The sequence below is a fragment of the Cinclus cinclus genome, chromosome 8 (assembly GCF_963662255.1).
Source record: "Cinclus cinclus chromosome 8, bCinCin1.1, whole genome shotgun sequence".
Taxonomy (NCBI): domain Eukaryota; kingdom Metazoa; phylum Chordata; class Aves; order Passeriformes; family Cinclidae; genus Cinclus; species Cinclus cinclus.
In genome coordinates this window covers 7,610,869-7,636,863 of record NC_085053.1, presented here as the reverse complement: position 1 = coordinate 7,636,863, position 25,995 = coordinate 7,610,869, and the positions used below count along the sequence as shown (strand labels likewise).

Genomic DNA, 25,995 nt, shown 5'->3' with positions numbered 1-25,995 from the left:
TTATGTTTTGCAGGGTCAGCTAGCTTGCCCAGGGAGAAGGATGCAATAGTTAGCTGAGTCAGACAACCATTTAATTAAGATTGTTTCAGTTGCACATTCTAATAAAGGCCATGGCATGATGAAAAAAATTGTATCTTTTTTTAGCTTGTAAATCTTAACCTAAAAGTTCGCATACGGACTTTTTCTGACATATTACAGAGAATCTACTGATGACTTCATCTAACCTCCAGAGCATAAAACCACAGCAAAATAAAGTTAAGCTATGATAAATCATGGCTGCCTGTGGGCACTGTAGAAATACGACTCCTTTGATGGTCCTGAGCCTCCTCACCTTATCATCATTTTATGACACAGCAGAACCCCCATTTCTCTGTCTGGATGCTAAAAGCTTCAAGGTTATTGCTGGTTTTAAGGAGTCTTTTAGTCTACAGAAAACGCCATCCACTGCATTGCTAAGTGTGGCACGGAACGTTAAGAGCTGCATTAAAGAAAACCAGACATTTATCTCTGTATTTCAGATATCAACTTTTTATCATCTTTTACTACTATAGAAAAATATTTGACATGAATATGAGATGGCCCACGACTGTTTATAAGGTTAGCAATACAGTTCTGGCCAGCTAAGTTATTTTTACAGAAAGTGGGCAGGTACTGCAATACAGTAGATGGGAGAGACTGCGACAACTACGGGAAGTAAATGCTGTGAAATAGCACTGGACAGGAGGTAAGAAACCCTGGCTACGGGTTGAGGCAGTGTGGGAATGATGCATTCCTAAACACTTGGATTACAGTGCCCCCTGAATCAAGCAATGACCACAACCCACTTATTTTCCTGTTTTTCAATTAAGCAACTCTTCCCAGACATACTGCTACCTGCACTGGACACAATTCCTGTTTCAAGAGATAATGGTTATTAAGAAGTTAAAAATTAGAAAATATTTACACCTGACCCCTCCCCTGATGTGACTGGTAACACACCTGAAGATATTAATCCCAGAAAAAACACCTGTACAAATCACAATTTCAGGGTATAAGGTGAGAAGCATTAAAAAATATGTTGCACAAAGAATTGTTGGGCCAGTGATGGTGAATTTATTACCATTCTGCAGACTTGACATGTGACAGATGAGATTGTTTTGAAGACACCTGCTTGACACTTCACATCTCATATCAAATGGGTAAATCCCTGACATATTCCATGCATTTTGAAGACTTCTGGCAGACTTTATTATCCTGAAATTCTCAAAGGCTATTTACTGCTCTTGGAAATGACCTTCAGTCTGTATCAGTGTAAAAACAAGCCCCTGAGAGGGAAATTACTAAATGCAGAGTTCTCCTTACCTATGATTTCTTATGTAGCTTAAGGTATTGATTATTGTCTCAGGCTGTATGGCCAAGTGTCAACTGTGTTCTGAAATGAATTAACACATGGAGAATACCATACTTTAATTTTGGTACATTATAAAAGTCATGGTATAAAAAAATGACAATGTGCATCATGATGGATGCATATTTCTCAGTAGAACATTAATGTACATATACATAAACAGAAAATTAACTTTTTAATTTACTCAATTCTGTACTTACAAGATAATCCAGCTGCCTTGATACTTGGGTGAAAGAAAAGGCAAGATGAACAGACCAATAGCTACTGACCAAAGCCAGAAAAATCCAATATGAAGTCAAAATAAAATTCAAGAGGAATTTTACACCAGTGAGTGAATTTGTGGATCAGTCAACTTGACAAAGGTAAAACAGGATTATTTGGAATATAATTTAGGGTATTAATCCACAAAGAATAAATCTATTGTATAGAGACTTCACAGAGCATTGTTCCAAATGCATTTCAGTTTAATAATTTCTATGTTGTTTGGGTTTGCCAGTATTTTGGGGTTTTTTATTTTGTTGTTGGGTGGTTTTTGCAGGTTGTGGGATTATTTTCTTCTTTTTTTTGTTATTTTGGTTTTAATCTTTAATCCCTTTGTTACCTTTTTAACAACTTTTCAGCAACCAGACTAATTGCTTCCATTGTGCATAAAACATGGGCTCTTTCCTACAAGTTTTATTACAGAATAAAAAGACGTCCTGTTTCCAGTGAAATTTGCAATCCAAGTATGGACACCAGCTGAAGAGGGGTTCAGCCCAGATGTCCCACTACACACACAGACCCAGCTGCTGAGGAGCTGTTCAGCCACACCCTCTTTTTCTGTGACCATCTGAACTTTTTAAGGGCATGCTACAAAATTCACTGGTAACTCCTAGCCCTGGAAAACCATCAAATCCACACTTTCTGCTCTTGGGATTAGCATTAGTTGCTGTGGTCATCTCATAATTCTTTCTCAATTGTAAATAGCTCTATTATAAGACTTGAGTAGCATCTGAAAAACAAGTATCAAATTTTTAGTTTTCCACTGCTCATAATTTTTTTATTTGAACAGCCTCACAAAATCTATAACAAAACCAGTGTGATGCTCCTCACACCCTTTGCCAGCTGTAAACAAAGGCTGCCAGGTAATTAAATGTTTGGATTTCACTCGGTCTCAGGTTAAGAATGACTCAGTGGAACTCGGGACAATCATTCTGAACCCAAGATGGATCTGCAGTAACAGGGAGAACTCTGCAGTTAAAGGTCCTTGGAGAATAATTAAGTGACGTACCAGTAATTAAGGAAATACTAACGACTAGTATGCCTTCAGTATTTTTATGTTCAAAACTTCAAAGCTACATTGCTACAGGTCAAAACTAAACTAGAAAGAAGCAGGATGAAATATTCAGTAGGTTATACATGCATTTTTACCAGTTTTAAGGTTTTTGTTTGTTTGGGATTTTTTAGTTTGTAAACAGCTTTAAGACACAATAGGGAGAAGTTTGTGCTTCTTGTGCTTCCACTGCCCTGTCTGTGCCCCAATAGGGCAGAGGAATCATTTCTAAAGGTGTGCTTACATAGAAAGACCATGGGTTAGGGAACAGTCTGTCTGGCAGAAACAAAGCAGGAAAAACCAGTCAGGGAAGCAGAAGGGTGGCTGGACAGGCCTCTGGAAAGGATTTCAAGAGGGAAGGAACAAGTGAAACATTAGAAGCTGTTTCTTTAAGGTATTTTTTACATCCTATTTCATCAATAAAATACATTCAGTGTTATGAAACTACAGGTTTGGTCTTTACTGATAGGAACATGAGAAACATGCTTTGCTGCTTCTTTCAGAGCTGACTGCTGCAATTACAAAGACGTCCCACCTTTTAAAGTCCGCAAGATATTTTTCCTAGGAATTTTCAAAAGCTGGACTTGATCTAATGCTGAACTATAACTCTGTAAAAAACATCACTGATATAGTTCAGACCTTAAATAATAGGTCATGTGACAAGACAGTTCCAAAAATTTAAATTTAACAGTCTATTAAATCACGCTTATAACAGTTAGTTCATAGTGTAAAGGTTTAGTCTCATGGGAAGTTTGTTTTCTCTGTCACTCAATAGCTGTTCCCATAGGGTTGAGATTTCATTTGAATTTCAACCTTCAAAACCACTATTAAAAGTTTGTGCCTACTGGCACTATAAGGCCAGAACTTATAACCCACACACTCATAAAATCTACAAACTTTCAAGCAACTGCAGCTGAAGATTTACCTCTGACAGTTTCCAGTGATGCATGCAGGAACCTTGTGAAGCAAGTAAATAGTATTTCTGCATTTGAAATACACCAAAAAATTTACAGATGGAAAAAAAAACAGACACTAAGTTATTTTTCTTACACATTTTCTGTACCACCTCATCTCTTTCATTTTTACATGTGAACTAGTATCTGCAATAAAGTTTGAATCATTTGAGACTGTTTTTCGCATTTGCATTCTTACTCTAAAAATTATAAAATTCTTGTTTAAAGAAAAAATAGCACAATAAAAGTCTGGATGCACGGCCTGCCACTGTGTGCTACCCACCAAGAGATTGTGCTGGATTAGATCTCATTCTCAAACCTGCCCTCTATGATAGCATCACTGAGATCACTGAGAAGAATGATCCCGAGAGAAGCCAATGACAGCTGAACAACCACAGAATGTGCTGAGTTGGAAGGATCCACAAGGACCATCAGGTGTTACCCACTGGATCACAGACCCATCAAACACCATCTCTATCCTTGCCAAGTGCCTGAGCTCCACTCCAACAGCTCCATCCTGTGATCTGTTTTCTGTCCCTGCCTCAGAACCCTGGTGTTGTGCAGTCTCAATGTAAACCCAAACCTACGACAGGAAATTATACAGCTGTGATTGAAGTAAGCAACCGTGCAGCAAAGGAAGCACAACTGCCACCTCTCAAAAAAAAACCATTCAGTTACAAATGAGCAACTCAAGACATGACATTTGGAGATTCCAGTTTGTGGTACATTTTTTCACACATTAGCTGAACTGTAACCTACTTGGCCAGCAGTTTCTTCAGGCAGGGATTTTAATTTTTCATGAACACATTGCTCTAATAAAGTACTTGGCATTAGTTATGGCATTTGAATTAAAATGCATTCATGATATTAAATTTTAAAACCACTAAGCCATTAATTTTAAGCTCCTTTTTTTTCCTTCAGTACAGTGTTTGCAAGAATTAGCAACTAAATGCATATTTCACCAGCAAAAGAATAAAGGCTTAATAAAACTTACTTTTGCATGTCCCTGTAGAAAATGGCAATATTTTATACATCAACTGCACAGCAAATGAAAGCCAAAAACAAATTTGCTGTTCCAAATTTGCTGTCAAATTTAACATAATAGTTTAACTTATGATGAAGGGCAACTTAGCACACCATTTGTTATCTACATTTTCTTCTGAATTCAGACATAAAAAGGTTTACAGCAGAGCAGAACAGTTCCATAAATTGCCTAGCTCAAACACTGACTTTAGTACCTATTTGTAAAAACCATCTTCCAAAAAAAATTTCCAGGTAATAACTAAATAGCTGAGCCTACTCAGCTGAGGATGCTGCAATTTCTTCAGGTATGCAAGTCTCTGCAGTTGCCCTATTTTACCATAGAAAAAAAATTCCCCTTTTGTCTGCTTTGTTCAGGCTAACATTCAAAAGCTCAGATAGTATAAATCACAGGTATTTAAGTTTTTAATATAAAATCATTACTTCAGGCACAACTACTGGCCCCACTAACCCTGTTACTGAAAGCAATTATCACCTGCTGACAGTATGTGAGCCCAGTAACAGACTTTAAACCAGTTCTCAACTCACCAAGCTTCACCTCACTCATCCCATACTTATGAAACAGTGCAGTTATGACACTGAAGGTGTGTAACAGGAACAGCCAATTTGATAGGTGACTCTCATGCTCATGTCATTCCATGTTCAATAAACTGCAGTCAGGGAAGTAGCTCAGCTACAGTTGTACATTTTAATTGAATACAATTTACACACTTTATACACCTCTAAGTAGTGCATCAAATTTGCTCAGCAATAAGAAAGCAGCTCAGTAAAACAGATGTCTGCTCCTCCAGCTTCCCCACTTCATAGTATCAATTTTCTTTATTACTCTACATTAACATGTAGATAAATTAAGCATAAGTGTCTAAAATTCCAGCTGTGTTGCAAAATGCTGCTGTAAGGCTAAATTTTTAAGTCCAAGTAGTTTCATAATCTATGTGCAGTTATTTATGAGGGCAGCAGGAATGCTATTCTGACAACCTAATTAAACTTCCAATAATGTCAGCAGGAATCTGATTGCAAAATGGCTCATTTTATAAACACCGCTACTTTTATGACTGACAAAAATATGCACAATCAGGTGCCAGTTCCTTCACAAATACATATTGTATAACTTGGGTCACAAACTACTTGCCAGTACAAAATTCTAAGATGTTAAAGGTCTGTCCTCAACCCATAAAATACAACACAGGTCACACAAAGATTTCATGGATGCCGCTCTCCTGCCCATTCTACATCCATGTAACTTCAGTAGTTTCAGAGGAGTTAACTGGCAATAAATACATAAATCTACTTCGAAACCAAGCCATCTCCTGTATACAAATACTGGATCTGGGATTGAGAACACAAATGAAGTACAGGACACAGAAAAGATAACTGACCCTTACAAACCCACTCTATGGTCTGCATATCACACTGCATGTGAAGCACACACTTCTCCAAAATCTGCTTTTCAAGTTGACAGCCTAGAAGCATCTTTAAAACATTTAAAAGCAGAAGTGAACTGTAAATTGAGCCACTTGCTCGTGGTAGCAGCTGCTGTGTTGGAAGAAGCCATGACAGCTTTGCTCTGTCCAGTACAGGTTAAAACCAAGTACTTGATGTTTCAGCCAGCTCTAGTATGACATGGACACATTTCCAGTAATTTTAGGTACAGGGAAAGCATGGTAACAGGGTACTGCCCAACTGCCCACACAAACAGGAGACATCCCAGTAGTTCTGTAGTGCCCACTCTTCCCAGTCACCATGCTGAATTCATTCCACAATCCAGGGTCAGCTGCTTCTTATCTTGGGATTCATGGGGAGTTGTTTTGGTGGTTGGAGGTTTTACATTTCCATTAAGATCATTTGAATTTACATTTCCATTAAGAACATTTGAAAATACAGTCTCAATATAGCAGGGATGGAAACACACAGCTAAAAGTCACCTCACAGTCTTCATAAACTTAAGGCATAGTTTTAAAAATCTCTTATGGATATGTGACTTTGGGTTTTATTAAAAATGAAGTTAACATCAAATAAAAACCAAAACAGAATAGGTAGAACATTTTATTTTTGTCAAACCTTAAATGTAAAGTATATTAAAAAAACATGGTTTGGAATTTCAAGAGCAGGAATATAAACATGTATTTTCTATCCCAGAAAAAAAATCATGCAGGTGTACAGTATTTGATCATTCTCTACATTCACTGTTATGCAACATCAACTTAATGTTATTCCATAGATACAGAGATGCTGTAAATTGGTACAAACACCAGGATCCTCTGGCCTCACGCTGTAGATGAAGCAAATCTGTTCTTTGGTAATTGGAGAAGGCTGATTTTCCATTCCAATGCAGGACTCTTACGAGGCCTTATTAGCCACTCAGCTCAGAAAATTACAACTCCTGTAGACAGTCCGGGCTACTTTTTTCACGAGAAAACAGCATTAGAGGTAAAAATGCAAAAAAGTTAAAATTATTTATTCCTTGCGGTGGCTGCTCCAGGAAAAAAAGAAAACATTTCAACTCACTCCTCCTCTATTCATCATTTAATCTAGGTAACACTTAGACTCATATGCAAAAGTATTTTCTAGATGGGAATGTACACATGCATACTTTCAGTTTGAAGAAAGAGACGTGTGTGGAGAATGGGAATTTAAAGTTAACATGACTTGAAGGTATGCCTATAATAAAGTTTAAAGATTTACTAAACTGGGACATTATAAATCCAAAAAAAGTGTTATTCGATTTTTGATCTTCCCTTTTTCAACAAAGACTGACAGAATATACATATACAGGTTGACATTTTGATTTATCGAAAACAAATTCCACTTTGCTCAGTTTGCAAGTCCTACTGACTAAAATGTTATATCACAACAAAGTATTTTCAGTAAGTGAAACAGTAAGCAAAGAAACCCCAAACTAAGCTCAGAAGCTAAGTGGTTTAAAAAGCCTGGAAACACCTATGTGTGCTCAGTGTGTCTATAACTTTTTTGTACACTGTATCTACAGACACACCCACACATTTATTTACACACACCCATGCGCACACGCACACACGCACACACACATGGGGAACCTGCTGTGGAGATCCAGCTATTATCTACTCAGGAACAAAACACATTATTTAAAAATGTGGCTAATTTAACAAAACAGAGAAGAAACTGCTGCTATCAAAATATACAATTTGGATTGCAGACTAGAAGGCTAACAACATTAAAAAAATAGTTTTAAGCAAAACCCCTTTGCTTCTGAATAACAACAGGTATCAACCTGCCATAGCATGAATCATCCAAATAAGATTTTATAAAAAGTTTAAACTGTGACCCTTCCTCATTTGTAAAGTTCTTGACATATATAGTGCGAGCTCTGGTCTCCAAACTGGAGCCCCTTCCATTTTTTTCAATACATACTTCAGGAAATAAATGGCCGCTGAAGGATTCAGAATCTCAAGTGAGATTTGTGCTTTACCATATACCTGAAAAAAAATTAACAGAAGACAGCATTACTACCCTTGTGGCATTTATAGGAGTTTCACTCACAGGAATAAAATGCACAGGCATTGTTAAAAGAGAATTCTTAGGGAATTAGAAAGATGCCAAAGAGATGCAATATGTTATGCACAGGACTTGTTCCATTAAATAACAGCCAGCTACAGCCTTGCCTCAAAGAAAACTCAGTTTTCAAGGCACTGCATGACCTCTAACATTGAAAGACTGTTGTAAGGACTAGCTCGTTCTGGAAGTTCAGATATATTGTTCATCTGAGACTTTTAAAGCCACAGAAAGTTTGATGATTGGAATTATTTTGACAATTCCCACAGGATTTTTCTTTTTCACTCAATCATTCAAGCAGCTTGCTGTGAATCAACATGAAAAAAATTAAACATTTGTGAAATGCACGGGTTTCTCCCTTCCCTCAATATTTCTTCAACTGCTTCATAAAAATAAAGTTGCCTCTTTACACCATGAACAAGGTATTGCAGTGAACTTCCCCTTCGGGAGGGTTCTGACCCAGAGAATCAGAGTCACAAGTTGGGGACCATGGAACTAATCAGTGATTAATGGTAACTACCCTTCCTTTAAATCCACACTTTGGAGATTATTATTTACAATCTGCAAACATATACCACTACGTTTTATTAACTGTATCATCAGGGAAGATCAAAACAAGCAGTATTTCCAAGCTAAAACACTGTCCAGATGCCTTAAGTTGTAAACAATTCCCTGGTATCCAGAACTCTTAATTCCCACAAAAACCACAGAAGCATGAACATCAAGGACTTTCAGCAGGAAACATACCTGTCCAAAGTTTCCCAGAAGCGTAGGAATACTGGCCTGTCCAAGTGCCTTTTGTGGTAGCTGAGCTCTAACACTGTTACATCCCATTTCTGTACATTGGGATCCAGGCGCACTTCATCGTATTTGAGATGAAAAGCTTTAACTACAGCAAACAGGAAGGCATTTGGTACAAACATGAAGACTTTAGTGTTTCTTTACTGGCCAAAGAAAATTCCCACCCCACTCTTCCTTTTTCAGAATGAAGCCTGAGAGTAAAATTAACAAACCCATAATCCAAAGAAGTCAACTACTCACTAATGGGCACAGTTAAATATAGAGGTCAGTGGCTCTCAGGCTATTCCAGGGTGAAGGGAAAGGGCAGCCCCTACTTTTAGATGCACAGATTCCAAGGGAACAGCAGAAACACACTGCCAGTTCAAGTACATTCTCTTCGAGAAACAAAGAAGTTCTTTCTGAAAATCTCTGAACTGTGAAAGAGTTAAAAATAATAATAATTAAGTATTTCTGAGACCTTTGAGTAGGAAACCTGGCTACCTCCTAAAAGAATCTCTAGAAGATTGATAGCAGAATGCCAGGTAATCCCCAAATGCTGCATAAAGCATTCTGAGAAATTTAGTAACTGCCTATTTCCACTGATATAGTACTCAGTTAAAAATGATAAAATTAATGAATTGTTGTTTTTCTCTTGGGAAGTATTGTCACATGTTAAATATGTAAAGCCTAAGCTTTTGCACAGTGAGCATTAAAACCAACGTATTTAAGACTTGCATAATTCCTATCTGGTAACTCAATCTGATGATTTTAGTTGTACTGGAAAAGTAAAACAAGCCATCAGTCTTGTGGAAAAGTTATTTTTAATGCCGTGGCTGTATCTTCTTCAGATACCACACTCTTAATTTTGTCTTCCACAAAATCAGTTCTCTTTTCCAGATCCTTCTAGGAGCTTCCTAAAAGGCTGGTATGTGAAATTACCATATTTTTGTTGACAAACTAAAGAAATTATCATCTGACTTGTATCTCTGCCAGATAAATTTCCAAGCTTTGTGATTAAGAATACATATACATTATCTCTGCTATACATTATTGCATGTATTCATGTAACTTCAGAAAAAACAATGAAGATATACCAGGGCCATGCATTTACAGAAAACTCCATCAACACCTGACAGTCTCTGAATTCAAGTTAAATGTTACTAAGCACAAGTGGATCCACTTCTGAACCTGAAACAAATCACTATTAAAGCTCACTGATGTGCTCTGGGAGGAACACCTTTAAAATGGTAGTCAAAATTAAGTACTTGTTCATAAAACTGACAGCATTCAAAACTTCATCGCAAACATTCACTTGTAAATGTGAAATTAGGCTGGTTTGGTACGTGAATATGAAATAGCCAGGAGGCCATGCATAAGGAAAACTAAGGAGCATAGCTTTAGAGACTCAGCTAATGAAATGTTCTGTGACAAAGCAATTGATTAAATGAAACCAGTTTGGCAGGCTCTGGCCCAGTACACATTTTATTGAGCAGTTCTTTCTGGTAAGCTACCTGCTTGTTTTTCAAGACAGTGACAAGCCCTGAAGACATGGTAACCACAACAGACCCAGAGACATAGAAGAAAAAATGCAAACCGCAGATGAAACAATGAACAACTGCAAAACCCAGAAACTACATTTGTGAAGACTACTGAGAACCATAAATATGGCAAAACAATAGCTTCAGGTAAAAATAGAATAAAACTTGACTGACGCTGTCTGTGCTCCCTTAATTTACCTGTTTTCATTTGAGGGGTGAGTAAAGTCCCTAGGGACAGTTCTAGAAATACACTTTTATCAGGAAAATATTTTTAAAATACCATGCTTTGAAGGAATGGATTTCTAAATTGAAGATCCATTTCAATTCCATTTGAATCAAGACCAGATATCCCTTTTTCACTTGAAAAACATAAGAATCTGTACACCTTCGGCCTGAACTGTGCATGCTGTGATTGTGATCTTTTGGCATGAGACCAGGAATGCTAAAGCAAGTCAGAACAATTCCTCTGACTCTCCATACATGTATATATAAAAATGATAAAATTATTAGGAAGCAGCATGTAACTGCTAGCTAGACCTTCAATATTGCACTGCATTTTTCTTGGTTTTCCTTTTCACAATTGCCATTTTCTCAGGATCTTTATTTTTAAGTGCTATTTCCTTCTTTCATTAGTCTCTTTTTTTAAACTCTCTCCTGTGGCATAGTTTTATCTTCACAATTAATTTCAGGCTCTTTCTCTCTTTCCCTGCTCCTTCTCAATCCCCCCTTTAAGTGGCTCATTCTATTTTCTTGTTCACAGACCCATCCCTAGTTTTCTGTCCCACCTGAGTTTTTTTCCTTGCTGCTCATCAAAGTTCTCTTTCCAGATTCTTGGTCACATACCAAAGAGGGGCACACCAAACCTGATCAGACCCATTTCCTCATCACACTGACTGCAGAATGACAGAACTGAACTAAGGTGGGTTTGGGTCTGCTGCCTTTTGTATGGTTTTGGAGGTTTTGTGTGTGTGTGTGTGTGTGTAGGTGTATATATGTTCTGTTGCTTCAGCCTTTCTTAAAACAATCTGAAACCATAGAACACCACCAAAAGGTCTGTTTTCTAAGGCAACTCCAAACTGAAGCAACAGAGAAGCAAAGCTGACAGATTCCTTAGATATTAGCCCTCCTCTCTGTCAGATGGGTGACCTGTGCCAGAGAAGTGCCTCAAAGAACCACAGTTGTGGGGACTCAAAAAACCTGCTCAGATCTATACAATGCTAACATCTAGCTCACTTTAAACTTAAAACTTTTTAAAACTCTGACGTTTTTGTCAGACACCAGATCATATTTTCAATGCTTTCTGAGAGGCACACTAGGTGATTAATCCTCTCTTCAAAATAGCACTGGAATGTGAAGACAGCCTGTAAACCTGTTATCTATGAATTGTTGGAATACGCATTGTCTGTTCACCCTTTTTTTAGAAGACTGGAAAGCAGATTTGTACACCAGCTATTTGTGACTCTTGCAGCTGACAGCTCTGAGAAGATTTCCATGAGCTTCCACAGATCAGAGCAGAACAAACCGCAAAGGGTATGGGAATATTTGGCATTGTGAGGAGACCAAAGCTCAAAGTCTGCTCAGCCACCTGCGCCCAACAGCACTTTGGCAGCACTCTGTTCTGAACATAAACACCTTAAAAGAAACCCCAAAACCAAGGAACAAAATGAATCCCTTACTTTTTGCAAAGATATCAACAGGAGATCCATCGGGCAGGAGCCAAGGCCAGCCCTTGAACTGCCAGGCAGGACCCTGGACAAACACGGCCACCACACGGTCCCTGGAACACACAGAGGGATGGACATGGACACCTGGAACATTTCAGTGACCTGCTGTCCTAAACAGGCACTGTGCCTTAGCATAGCTGCTTCTTGTATGGAGGCAACATTTAACAACCACACCTCCAGCACGATTGCTTTTCCTCTTGTAGGAAAGAAAACATTTCTGTGGTTCCTCTGGGCTTTCAGCCATGTCCCTTTGCAGAAGGCAGCTCAGTTTCTCAGGTTACAATGTTTAGAAGTCAGTGTTTATTTGTGCCATCATTACATTGCTTTTGAAAAGTGCCCCAACATTTTCAGAGATATCTTCTGCAAACAGCACTTGAAACTGAGATGTGCAGATTCAGAAGACTTTATTCTCAACACTGCTGACTTCCAGGCTGAAAACTAGTGAGAAGCAACAGCTGCTAAACTTCAGCAAGTGAAATTTCAGCTACTTTAAGAGTACACAACCATTACCTGTGGTCTAAGAAAATAAATTTGTGATTAAGATTAAGCTTTTGCATTAGTAAAATTTTAAAAACCCCACCTTTGAGAATAAATGACCTCGCCACACATGGTCTGTCTTTCTCTTGAACATTTACATCATCCAACCATGGTTCCTACTTACCACAACAAATAATTTACCTCTCTAATCCCCCAGGTTTAATTTATCATTAAATCCACTAAATCCAAATCAAAAAGAATAATCAAGCTGAAGTTTTGCAGTCTGAGGGGCTTTTTGCAGGTTTTATAATGGCTTCCTTGTGTAAAACCAAGATAAAAAAAAACCACACACCATTTCTTGTCTTTGGTCAGAAGTACTTTAGAAAGAAGTTTAGAGGGTTCTTAAAGGTTTGATCATTTTAAGCGCTATTTAATATTCAGAATTTTATATGCACTGATTTCTGATTAGTTCAAGTTCTAAATACATAGAATAATTTATTAGGAACAGAACCTTGTCAAAGTATTCCATTAAAATCTAATTTGGAAATTACAAAACCACCAAGTATATCATTGTCCACGTCCCAGATGTTCTCACTTGTGAGGAGGAAGTAAAAATGCTGCATTAATGCATGTCATCAAATAACAAAAAGACGTCAAACAACAACAGAAATGCTTCTCCAGAGTTTTTCTGTTCAAAGTGAGTTATTTTTCATAGCCTTTAAAAATGGCCTACAGACCAAATAATCCATTTCCTTTTTTTTTTTTTTTTCATAAAAGTAAAAAACTATCTACAATTCCTTTTCTGCAACTAGGGCTCTTCCGTCAGAAGTCAGATTCCAATAGTGGAATCACAGTTCAGTCTTCACTGTCTGATGTATTTTCTTTCTTTAACTACTGAAAAAGTTGGCATGTCAGATGCTGATGCAAACGTATCTTCCCAACAGAGCCTCCCTCAGAAAGCAGACAGGAGAGAAGAGGTTTTCTTGCAGATCACAGTTCAGTGACGTGCACGTTACACTACCACAAACCAGAACAATAATATGAATATTTCTATTGGAATTTCTGGAACATTTCCAGCAAACCCAATATTAGTTATGCTGCTCACACTGCTAAAATATAAAGTGCTGCAAGTTTTAAAGATCTTCTAGATTAATTTAGTTTCATATTATTTTCAGCTGAAGACACCTACACAGTTAATAAAATCCATCCTTATATCTGTATCTTCACTTTTCAGTAGATTTTATTGCTCCCCTCCAAATTCTACATTATCCTGGGTGAGAAATTGTGTAAAGGAGAAATGTTCTTACCAGTCTTGTGGCATAAGTTTCAGAGGTTGGTCTACAACTCGGTAAGGGACAGTGACACTGACTGTGGTTCCCCCTGGCTGCATCTGGTCCTTCCTCCTCTGTATTAGAGTCTCATTCTCTCGTTGACAGCCCTGCTTCTTCTTCTCATCTGATGGTACAAACCTGAGGGAACAACAAACCCCTCAGTAGACAAGGGCAATTTATCTGATGGAATCAGCAGGAAAGTAACAGTTTTATCAGAACTTGGCATTATTGACAGCAGCCACTGAAGCCACCTCATTGTCACGATCCCAAGTCTCCACCACCACAGAACATCTGAATGTTCTCATTCAGAACACCAAAAGAATATAAGATTTCAGAAGTAGTCATGATAAAAGCAGTCACACTAAAAGGTCCTCCGTGCCTCAAAAATACAGCCTGACCCATTCTTAGACATCTGGGGCCTTAGACAATAACATGTGCAGATGAGGAGCCAGACCACAACTGCAAAGTGATGACAACTCTTTTTAGTGACCAAGGGTAAGCTGGGCATTAAAACAATTGCTTCCTGGAGTAAATTTTAAGAGCTCTTAGATCCATTAGAATTATTACCAATTAGAATTCTCTCAAGAAAGCTGGGATTTTTGGTCAAAAATAGTTTTGAGTGAGGTTTTGTTTTTTTGGAGGATGGTGATTTTTACATTATGAATGATTCATCTGGTTACTATGATGCATGACACTACAGTTTTTTGGGTTTTTTTTCTAAATAGATTCTGTGATGGAGTAAGTGCTTGTAAAACCCAGATAATGTGGCCCTCATGTCATATATAACCTCCATATGACAAAAATTAATGCTAAGATGTGACACAGCTTTCCTCCCTCTGATTAATTACAGATCCTTAATCTTTCAACCCCCTCACCTTAAAAAACAATTGCAATTGCATTTCAAGGCCCTCTTCTTTATGGTGATAATAAAATACTCAGAACAGGTCTCAAAATTGGCATCATAAATGTGAGAGTAGCATGGTCCTTTTTACTGATAAATCTCAGTGGATTTTGAGATAGATAAAAGAAAGGTAACAAAGTCATGCTGTTCACAGAACTAGGAGTGTGCCACAGAAAGGGAAGCTGATGTGACCAGCAGCACCTTCCAGGCCAGCACAAGGACAGAGTTCAGACCTCTGTGTTCTCCTAATATTCTGTTCAGAACCACCCAGCTGCACTACAACCCCATCTGCTGCTGACATTTCATTGCCAAAGCTTCTGGTAAAAATAAAACTCTGTTTCTTTTAACTGCAGTAGTTAGCAGGAGGATTTGTGGTACATTTTAAAAGCACAGTACATAGCTGGTAACATTTCTCTTCATTACAGTACACATGGTGCTTTTGAGCATTTTACTACCTTTTTTGGGTAAGTTCTTCGCAGCATTTTTATTTGTTCTCTTCAATTTATTTCTATTTGAATACTAAAAACCAAATTTGAATGTGCTTTCACAGGCAGACTGCCCTTCCTGTTTTTGGATAAACAGGAAAAAAGAATGCAAGATTAAATATGAAGAAAAGTTCATTATTCATTCAAACTGAAAACACCAGTTTTCACTGCATATCCAATGAGAAAATGGCATTTTGGGGGGAAAGAAAACAAGCAAGCAAACATGTTTTAAGGCAGCAGTTGAAAATTGTCAATAAACCTCCACTCAAAAAAACCCCAAAAGACTAAAAAGTGTTTTACTTTCCCAATGTAAATTAACAGATGACGTCCCCTCACACGCCTCACGATTTAACAGTGTTTCAGAAACAGAAAATCATAAGCAATTTCTGAAACATTTGTCCAAATGCATTCAATTGACACAACTGCACAGGAAATTAAAAAAAGCTCAACACCTGCAAATAACTATGAATGGTGCGTTAAAGCTGACTAGAACTGCAAATACAGAAAAAGCATCACAGGTGTTAAATGAGGAGCTATAAATTAAATTTTGCTTGTCTGTCTAATACATGTGAAATACCATCATTCTAAAGGAAATACAGACAAAAAAAAGCTGTACAGGACACTGGGAGAAAAGAAGACACTGGCCACCTAGAACATATTCTTTAGAAGTTCAGGTAAAAATTTCCCTAATAACTGAAGTAATTAGCAAACAGTTAATATTTACATACATTTTATCCATCACAACAAACTGACACATACAATTGCATGCTACACAGAGGCATTCAACTGAATTCTGAACTGGAAAAAGCCACCCAATGTGACACCAGAATTCATTTCTCATCAATTTGCTAATTTAAGAACTCCAAAGTGAGGTGCACCTTTATCACAAGCACTCCTAATGGCCTGTCCTTCCAATGTGCCACAGGCTTTGCTTTGCCAATGACTGATAGGAAACTCTCTAACCTAAAATTAGGATTTGCTTGGTGGTCCTTCAGCTTTTAAGAAAACTACTAATGGGTCTCTCATCACTCATTAGAACTAAAGGAATCTGGGCTGAAAACAATGAAGATAAATTAAAATAAAATAATTAGAGAAACAAGCCCTCAAACACCTTTTATCCAACTGGCACTGTTTACAGGAAAAGCCAGGGTCACCCGAAATGGTGAGCAGCTTGAGAAGAATTTTGTTATTCTCCATCCCCTATATTAAACAAGAACAAACTCTTAGGGAATATGTAAATAATAAGCAAACAGCCCTACACGCATTACAGCGATTATCAAGTATTCATCTGAACAGGGATCTAAAAGGTCACATTTTAAATTTAATTTGTAAATGTGAGGAAGCAAACACATTTTAAATGGAAACAGGAAAGCAAAGCAGCCCTGCCAAATGAGAGCAGAGGCAATATTGCTGTGCTACAGAGTAACAACTTCACTGCCCTCAGCCCCTCTCGCATTCCCTGCTTGAAATGTTTCCGTGTTTAAGAATTCATTTCAGCACTAGTTTTTGGCACCTTCAGTCCTTTTCAGACAGAAACTGTTACAGCCATTGAGGCACCATTCACTTGCACCTCCACTTATGTCCCTTCTAGACAAATGGCTTCAGTTTTATTTCCTGGAAAAAAAAAAATCTGAATTTTTGAGTGCAATTCTCTAGGACACAACACAAAGACAACTTGTTAAGGAAAAACCATCAAGGAGCAGATTCAAATGGCACAGCAGAGAAGACAAGTGTAACAAAGCAAGCATTGAAGCAAGAACTTACATACAGATAAACACACGGAGTGCAAGAAAAAAGGACATCTTACAGAAAGTTTATGGAACATATGCCTGCATTTCCAGGAATCATCGACTCAGTAAGCACAGTAAAAGTCATGTGCTCAAGAACTGAGAACCAGTAGAAATTACTGTATGATTATAAATAGATATGGCCTGTGTCATCACTACCCAGACATAAAATACAAGTGTAAGAAAACGGAGAATTAAACTCCAAAAATCCCATCTTCTCTTGGAGATTATTTATAATATTACTATATAATACTACAGCCAGTGGCTTAACCACACATTTGCACTTGACAGCTTTTTATACAGAAGAAATGGGTTCTGAAACCTGAGTGTGCAGGAGCTTACACTTTCTCGCTGCATCTCCAGATTAATATTCCCGATTTAAAAAAAAAAAATCCATATCTACTCAGAATGCACTTTTATGCCCCTAGACCTCGCTGTTAATTGCCAAAATCATTATCCACATGAAAAATAGTGCACTGGCACTTTGCCCAGGCAGCAGGTCCCTTCCCTAAGGTAACAGGCAAGCCACTGAACATCAGATTGTGGGAGGTAACTGGTCAGACACCATCCACTGAACTGCCTGAGCTACTCCTGCCTCTGCTCTAAGCTCACATCCACTGGCAGCACTGCCTTTAAAACACTGTCACTGAGGTAGAGCAGCACTTTCTGGCCCCCAGCTCAGGCACACTGAAAAATGCATGAAAGGAGAATAAGGCAACTTACCCGCAACTGAGATCATCACAATACTGGAGACTTATTTTTACCACCCTCTCAGTATTTGTTAAATTACAGTATCAAAAGCTTTAGGCACCTATTTTTGCAAGAGAATGAAGCTTTTTTACACTACATCATGTCTAATCTATCCCAGTAATTCACTCAGTATCAAAGCTGGATAAATCTCCAGGGAGTTGCCTGGCCACGTATGGTTTAATGTATCACAAGCAAGAGCATCATCATAATAAAAACACATCATCATCATCATCATCATTTAATCATTCTCATCTGCCTGATGGAATTACTGCTTCACTTTGACTCCATTTAAAGCAGAAGCCTTGCCTCCAAAAAGCCTGACATTGAGTCACAATTTCACACAGGAATTGTGATATCCAGTGTTGCATTCAGATAGTGAACAAAATTTATTAGATAAAATATTTTAAAGAAGAGTCACAACATACCAGAACGTGTTGCAGTTCTGATTTTAAATTAAATGTTATCTTTTTACTATTTTAGAAACTCTTCACTTTATTTTGTACTTGGCTCCTTACAAAAGTAACCTTTCAAAAAAACTTAGCAACAATATTTGCATATTATCTAGCAGGTGAATTGTATATATGACAATCACATACAGAAATTTCTCCCTTCAAAATCTAAGTTGCAACAAATACATTGAATAGAAAAATTAGATATCTTAAAATCTTAAACCAGTGCCATGCTTTGGGTTTGTCATATGTATTTCCTTCTACACGATAGTTTTCCTGCTTTCCATATTCTCTACCTTAAAAGAGAGCCTAACATAAGTGATAAAGTAAGAAGCTAAGCATCATACAAATGTCAGCCAAATTTGGGATGAAAAACTAATATGCTACAGAGCTATGAAAAGGCTTAGTAAAAATCTTGGTATAATGAATAGGTTTCTCTCAGTTCTTGGCAATTCAATTTAAGTCCTACCACACAACTGAATGAACAATCTCCTGTTTATTTTACAACCACCAACCTAAAATATCTGGCAATTATACCACAAATAATTTTTTTTTAATATCCAAAGTAACAATGCATTGCAGTCCGGTTCCTTAAAGAAAAAAAAAACAACAACAAAATTCAATCCAGGATTATAGACAAAAAATATCCTGAAAGACAGATTCCCAGCTATGGTTTCAAGTTTTGATCTCTATTTCAGATCTTTAATTTCACCCGATTTTTTTCCTTATTTTAAGAAACATTTAAATGGACAGAATCACAAAAGTTGATTTATGAAACCCAAATTCTCATTCTTTATGATCACACACTTCACAGACTCTGTTGCCTCAGGGATATCCATATCCCAACCACCGTGGGGGTATCATCCTCCCAGTTTTCTCCTACATTTCTTCACCGTCTCCCCTACAGTGGCTCTTACCCTTTCAGCTCCAAAAGTCTCTCGTCCTTCTTCTGTATCACCAATCCCCTCTGATGGCAAATACAAGCAGGCTGACTATCTCCAGAAATACAAGAAATGCAAATCCACCTGCATCTTCCTCAGCAAGAGTAAGGGAGGGAAGATGAATTTAGGTGTGTCTTTTCTACCTGGACAATATTTCTTTATCCCAAAAGTTGTGTCAGTGAAAGGAATCTCTGAAATATCTGCTCTTCTGTCAAATTTAGCTGCAAGTGGGGAATGAGTTAAATAAGGTGCTGGCTTAGAGGCAGGAATTAGCTAATTCTTCTTTCCTTGGAAAACCATTACATATCTATCAATCACACTCTACATCAAGGCTAGTTCTACACTCTGCATACCTTAAAAGTAAAAACAAACCCTGAAGCCATTCCTGAACAAAGTACTTCCATCAATCTGAATGCAAACAAATACAGGCCAGGTGGCATATTTTCCAGAAGAGTGCTAGACCTGTCATGGCTAAATTAATATTTCACTCTTCTGAATTCTGCTATTGGACTTCTGATTAATTAACATACCTTGCTTTTCTCCTTTCTCTTTCATGTCGGCCGACTACAGCGTCAACCTTTGAACCCTTAAACGTCTTTTCAGTTTGTTCTGGATCATGGTCATTGCACTCTAAACACGAGCATCCTCTTGGGACAGGCCTTGGCAAGTTGACTGCAACTCTGCCCCAGCAGAGCTGAGAACAGCTGAAAACCCTGACTGCTGCCACAGATGCACTTAGACATGACAGACCGATTGTCCTGGGTTTGCCTTAATTGAATTTTTGGTGAGGAGGAGAAAGGGTCAGCCACAGAAGTGACTTTCCCTGTGACAAACGATACAGCTTCCTTCATAGCTGACAGAACCAATAGCCAGCTGGCTCTGAAAACTGATACACTGCTGAGGCAACTAGAGAGGCACAGCCAAAATCCACACCGGGAGCGGCAGCACCCGGCAGGGACCGCATAACCAACAGCGAGAGGAAACTGCCCGGGGCACGGCCCGGGACACATCAACCTGCTCAGCACTGAAAAACTCCACCCCAGAACAAACAAATCTGTGAATGCCAATCTTCTCCCTAATCAGAGAGAAAAGCAAAAGTGAAGGCAGAAGAAAACAACAGGGCAATGGCAAGGTCAATGAAGAAGGGGCCAAATGCCAGAGGAAAGAAGGAGAAGGGATGCTCCGGTTTCGGAGCTGAAAACCAAGGTGAGAATCTGATACACCAGACTGTTTCCCCATAACTCATAAGGCTTATGTGGGGATGCAGCATTCATCCGCAGCCCAGGAGAGAACTGGAGAACACAGATGTTGGAGGAAGCCGTGATCTGACTTGAACAGAGATAGATAACTTTGCTTTAAGAGACAGAACAGAACCTTTGCTTCCAGACACACAAGAAGAGAACCTTTGCTTCTATACTAGAAGAGTTCATCCTTAAAAAATTGCACCCCATAAGCCAGTGACCCACGGAGGCAGTTGTGAGAAGATTGCCAAAATGTGGGGGGATTTCGCCACTGCAGATTTCTGGGCAGGCTGCTGTTGGTGAAAATTAAAACCATGAGAAACCGTCTCCTGTGGCATGGCTGGAGAGACTCCTCTCCCTGAGCAAACTGAAGGAAGATTTACTTTAGAAGTGGTAAACTGACTCAAAATCCCAGGTTTTCTCTCTTTATGTTGTTGGTGGGAAACAGAGGCTGGAGGGAGGAAAGGTGAAATAAAGGTTTATTTTAGTTCTTACCATTCTCCTTTTAATTCTGTTAATAAAGTTTTATTTACACCCTTTAAAGTTTTCAGCCTGTTTTGCCCTTAAAGCATTTTCTCCTAATCCTTACCTCAACACCATGAGCTTTAGTTTAACTGGTTATTTTCCCCTCCTCTGCTCCAATTACAGCAGAGGAAGATGATTTTCGTGAGTGCACTGACTTTTAGCCAGCAGTCAATCCACTACACAGGTGCTTCATTCCTTTCTGGGTACACCTGTGCCAGCAAGTCACAAATTACACAGCTATAAAAGCTAGGGCCTGTAAGCTTTTTTCCCTAAATATAAAAACTCACATCAACAAACAACACCCTCCATAACTCAACTAGATCAGTGCTGTGATGGCTTGCACATTGAATTGTAATGTTAAAAGCCAGTGTTTCAGAAAAGTATTCTCAAAGTATTTCTGAAGAGACACCAAGAGTCCAGCACACTCACTGGATCTCTGAAGGCCTGTGGCAGTAAGACAGAACTGGAAGGTCAGAAGGCACCTGGTATCTCAGAGCACAGGTTTAAACCATTCTAGGGGAACTCCAGCAAAAGCTGTACCACCACCACAGCCTGGTTTGGATGAAAAGCAGTGTCTCAAGTATCACACAAGATGAGTGCTGGAGGTGATAAAAAGATGACCCCTCCATTTTTTTGACATACCATTGCAGACAACCTACAACAGTGTATTTCCCTGTGAAAATGACTGTTTCCAAAAAATTACCTGATATTTACTGATAGGCAAGTCTAAAAACCATGGTCTGTTGAACAAGCAGAAAGATTCATTCACCCATATTGAATCAAATCTTAGAATCAGATTGCGATGCAATAAACAAGTTCTAGCAGCTCACTGAAACATGCCTGGCTATATTTACATCAATACTTAATGACAGTACGTGAACTTCAGAAAAAATTCTTTATTTGCATAACCAGCTGGGATGCTAGGCTGATACAGTCCATCTGGTCACCTTCTTGTTTACAGTAACCGTGGTCCTTTCCCAAAATCTTGTCTGAGCTCCATGAGCTCCCTTGGTCAGCTTTTCACAGCCTTTTTCTATGGGAAGGGTTCACTTGCATGTGGCTGCACAGATGTGATATCAAAGAAAAGCACTGCACACATTCCAACTGCTACTGCAAGAGTTTCCTAAATCTGCCCATAGGTCACAACTGAGCCAAAACTCTGAATTAGGTTTTTGCTTTTTTCCTACCAGTCAGAAGAAATTAATTTATTTCATACTCTGATCTGTAAAACTAGCTTGTCACAGGAAAGTAAATGAACCCTCTTGCTTAATTACTAATTAGGTGCTCGTATAACTTTGTATCTGAAAAATAATTGTTATACAGTATGTTCTAATCAGCTACTTACTTCAGATCTTGCAGAAGGTCCTTTGCATTAAGCATTGTTATTAAAGAGGTCGTGGCTGCTGGAATAATGATTATGGGAGTTCGAGATCCTGCAGAGATAATAAAGTTAGACTTGTCTGGAGGAGTTTTTTTTTGTTGTGTTCTGGTTGTTGTTTCCTCCCTTCCAACCCTTTTTTCATTAAAGGATCTGTACATAACAAAACTCTTGCTTAAAAGGTCCCAATCACGAAAACATGGTCAAGGAAAGTAGTAGTAAAGCTTTTCAAAAGTCAAGGTTTCCATTCACCAAAAAAGCAGATCCCTGTATCACAAGTCCCTCAACATGTGTGGGATCCATATTTAGCAAAATAGAATGCTATTATGCTATACAGAATACATGCTATATATTCCACTGCTTGTACTGTCAGAAGAAAAAAAGAAAAAAAAAGGGAAAAGTAGGCACAATTCACACAAAAAATGAAAAAGATCGTGTAACTAAAATTGACTCACCTTTTTTCTGGTTTGGAGGTGGTCTTGCTTGAGAAACTGAGGAAAAAAAAATACAGCAGAATGACTAGGACATAAATCCAAATGTCATTGCAAGGCATCTGTTTAATGGCAGGAGTGAACAGGAAGAGTCACACTACAGTTATTAGGTCATTTTTACAGATGCAAGACACTAAAATGAAGAAGGGATTTATAATTTGGGTATGAGTATTCAGAAAACAAACAGCTTTTGATCTGAAGCAGATCTTAGGAGAGTTGAGTCAATCTCTCCCAGTTTTACTGAAGCTACTCTTCTCCCCTCCATCCTCCACAAAAGGCCAGGACACAACACCATGGACAAGAATTCCCAGCAATCTTGAAAAAAGCTGCTTGTAGATCTTCAGTACTGCTGAACCAACAGGAAAACCTTCACACCAAATTGATCTCTGCACTTCACCTTTTCATTAGTAGTTTTTACTGCATGAGACATCCACGGGATTTAGCTATCCTGAATACATATAGAACTTTCAACAACCAAAACCTGAATTTCAGGCTTGCTCAGGTTAATTTTGGATTGCAGCTTGAGTTACATGAGATCTTCAGGAACCAGAAACAGACAAGCTTGACAATCAAGGGGAAAACCACTCAAGCAACCAAAAAATTGGAAAAAAAACCCCACTCCCAAGCAAAATTACCCTCAACCACCAAAGAAACCCACAAAACCACTGTTGGACTGGTAGAAACCAAAGAACTGCCCCCCACCTCTCCAGTAAAATGTTTCCCATTCATTCTTCTGAGTTGTTACCAACTCAGCACAGGAGACGCTGCATTCCAAGAGTGGAAAAGCACCTTTGTTTCTTCACTTTGGTGCTATTACTGACCTACCTGGTATCCCCAAATAAACATTTTATAGTTCAGTTTTCAGGAGAGAAGTGTAGCACTTGACAATCATCATCATCGATGTTTATCATAATTCAGAAAATGGTGAGCAGTAGAGAGATTGATGCAGACTAACTCAAGTCTCAACTGCTACTATGCATGACAAATTTCATTAATTGACTTCCAAGTGCTTAGCACCAACTTGCTCATGTTTATTTATGACCAACTGTTTCACAAACTTCCTAGAACAGTATAAATATTCACAGCACATACTTGCCATTGTTGAAATATTGAGACCATATCCTTAATTATCTTTTCCTGACACTGTCAAATGCACAGATATAATTGGCAACACTCTGTTGAACTATATGAACTTTACCTACCAAGTGATTTTTTTTTTTTTAATCTAGGCATCTCCTTAAAGTAAAAATGTTTTTGAAATTATGGGCAGAGCCAGCTGTCTTAAGGCAAAAAAAACCAAAAAAAAAGGGAGGGGGAGGGACAATAAGCATCTGTAAGAAATTTAATAGCTGTACAAAGACAGATTAGGAGAAAAGTTGGTAATGCAAAATGGTGCCAAAAAATATAATTTAAGAGCGCATCACAAGTATTTTCTTCAAATCACTACCGTACAACAGTAGTTAGTCTAATTTAATTAATGCTTTCTAGGTGCAAAGCAGCATCTTCCTGGAAGCAGCAGGTTTTAGTTCTTTGACTGCTAATAGAACAGCTGAATTCTTAAAATATCTAAATATCAAAAAGCAAAAATATCGTACAACAGGCAGAAAGAGAAACCTCTTCTGACTATACCTGTCTTCTTTATTCTCTCTTCAGTTTCCAGTATAGATGCAAGATAATAGATGGGGCTGGCCTTAGAGCAGGGCAGTATCAGTATCACCTATATAATGTTTTTTATATAATGTACAAACCCCATAGTGCTGGCAGGAAATGCCTAGGAAGTCACAGCCAGCAGCGGAGACTGTGACAACTCAGCCATATTTCCATTCTTGCCACTTCTACCCTTTTCATACTGCTGTCTGTCAACTCCATCTGCATTAGGATGCTTAACAGGGCTAGTGAGATAAGTATGACAGGCAGCATGACCTTTCCAGCTCCAAAATAACCAAACAGAAGAATATGTGCACAACAGCATTTAGGCATGCTGAGAACATTCAATATTAGAATGGATTTTGGGTGAAGAAGCAGCTTTGCTATATTAAATCTTAGCATTAAATCCTGCAAACAAATCTCAAGGAATTAGCAAGGTGCACACTGGAAGCATTTAGAGTCTCAACAAGAAATATTCCAGCAATACTTCTAGAAAAAGTACATTCATTTTAACTGGTAGCTTTGATTCCAAGCCCCCCACAATGTCCCCAGGACCTTCATCACATCATCATGTCCTGAAATAGCACCTTTCACATGAGACCTTCTTCCACCAAACCACTAAACTCTCAAGTGTGTAAACCAGGGGCAAATCTGCACATCCGTGAGCAAACACTGTCCCTCTCGTGTACTGGTCTTACACACTTCTAAAAACTCATCCTAAGGATTTCTGATTTAAACAAAGTACATTTATCATCCCATCACTGTATTGAAACTCGAGATTCAGTCTGACAGATAAATGGACTTGTTAGCCAAAAACTAGTAAATGGGAATTAAAAACCCAGTTAAGGATTTTGGCCCCATTACAAATACCTTATGTGCTTAAGAAGTATGAAAAAGTAATGATAACAACATTCAGAAAACTACTTATTTCTGATATATTAATGGTAGAAGTAAAAATAAATCTCTTTTTGAAATTAGCTATTCTGTTTAAGTTGTTTATCCTTGGAGTATTAACCACCTCTTGTTACCTATTTGAGTGGGAATTTTGCGAAATTTTAACTGATGACATACCAAGCCCAAAACCAAGAAGTTCTTGACCTTTTAATTTCAGCAGTACATCCTTTCAATGGACTAATTGGGCAACACACTGAAGAGAATGACCCTAAGTCCCATGGTATAACATTAAACAACAGGCTGTGGGTTTTTTTCCAGTATATGTACAGTTAAAGGCCAAAAATAAATGACCTGTACTTCATTCTTGAGCTAACTAAAGCTTTAAATAGAACTTCTTTGAAACTCATGCATGTGTGGGACAGAAGCACATGT

The 25,995-nt window shown here is 38.2% G+C and overlaps 1 protein-coding gene across 2 annotated transcripts in view; it reads right to left on the bottom strand.

Moving 5' to 3' along the window:
- Positions 1 to 6,725: 6,725 nt before the first annotated feature.
- CDC73 (cell division cycle 73) overlaps positions 6,726 to 25,995 on the bottom strand; it is a 102,492-nt gene continuing 83,222 nt past the window's right edge. The window contains exons 12-17 of one of the 2 annotated variants that reach the window (XM_062497280.1): positions 22,987 to 23,022; positions 22,499 to 22,586; positions 14,051 to 14,212; positions 12,219 to 12,319; positions 8,972 to 9,113; positions 6,726 to 8,148 (exon numbers count right to left, since the gene is read on the bottom strand). In XM_062497280.1, coding sequence (XP_062353264.1) covers positions 8,112 to 8,148; positions 8,972 to 9,113; positions 12,219 to 12,319; positions 14,051 to 14,212; positions 22,499 to 22,586; positions 22,987 to 23,022 — 566 coding nt within the window. In that variant the 3' untranslated portion in view covers positions 6,726 to 8,111. The other variant, XM_062497281.1, reaches the window with a different exon arrangement.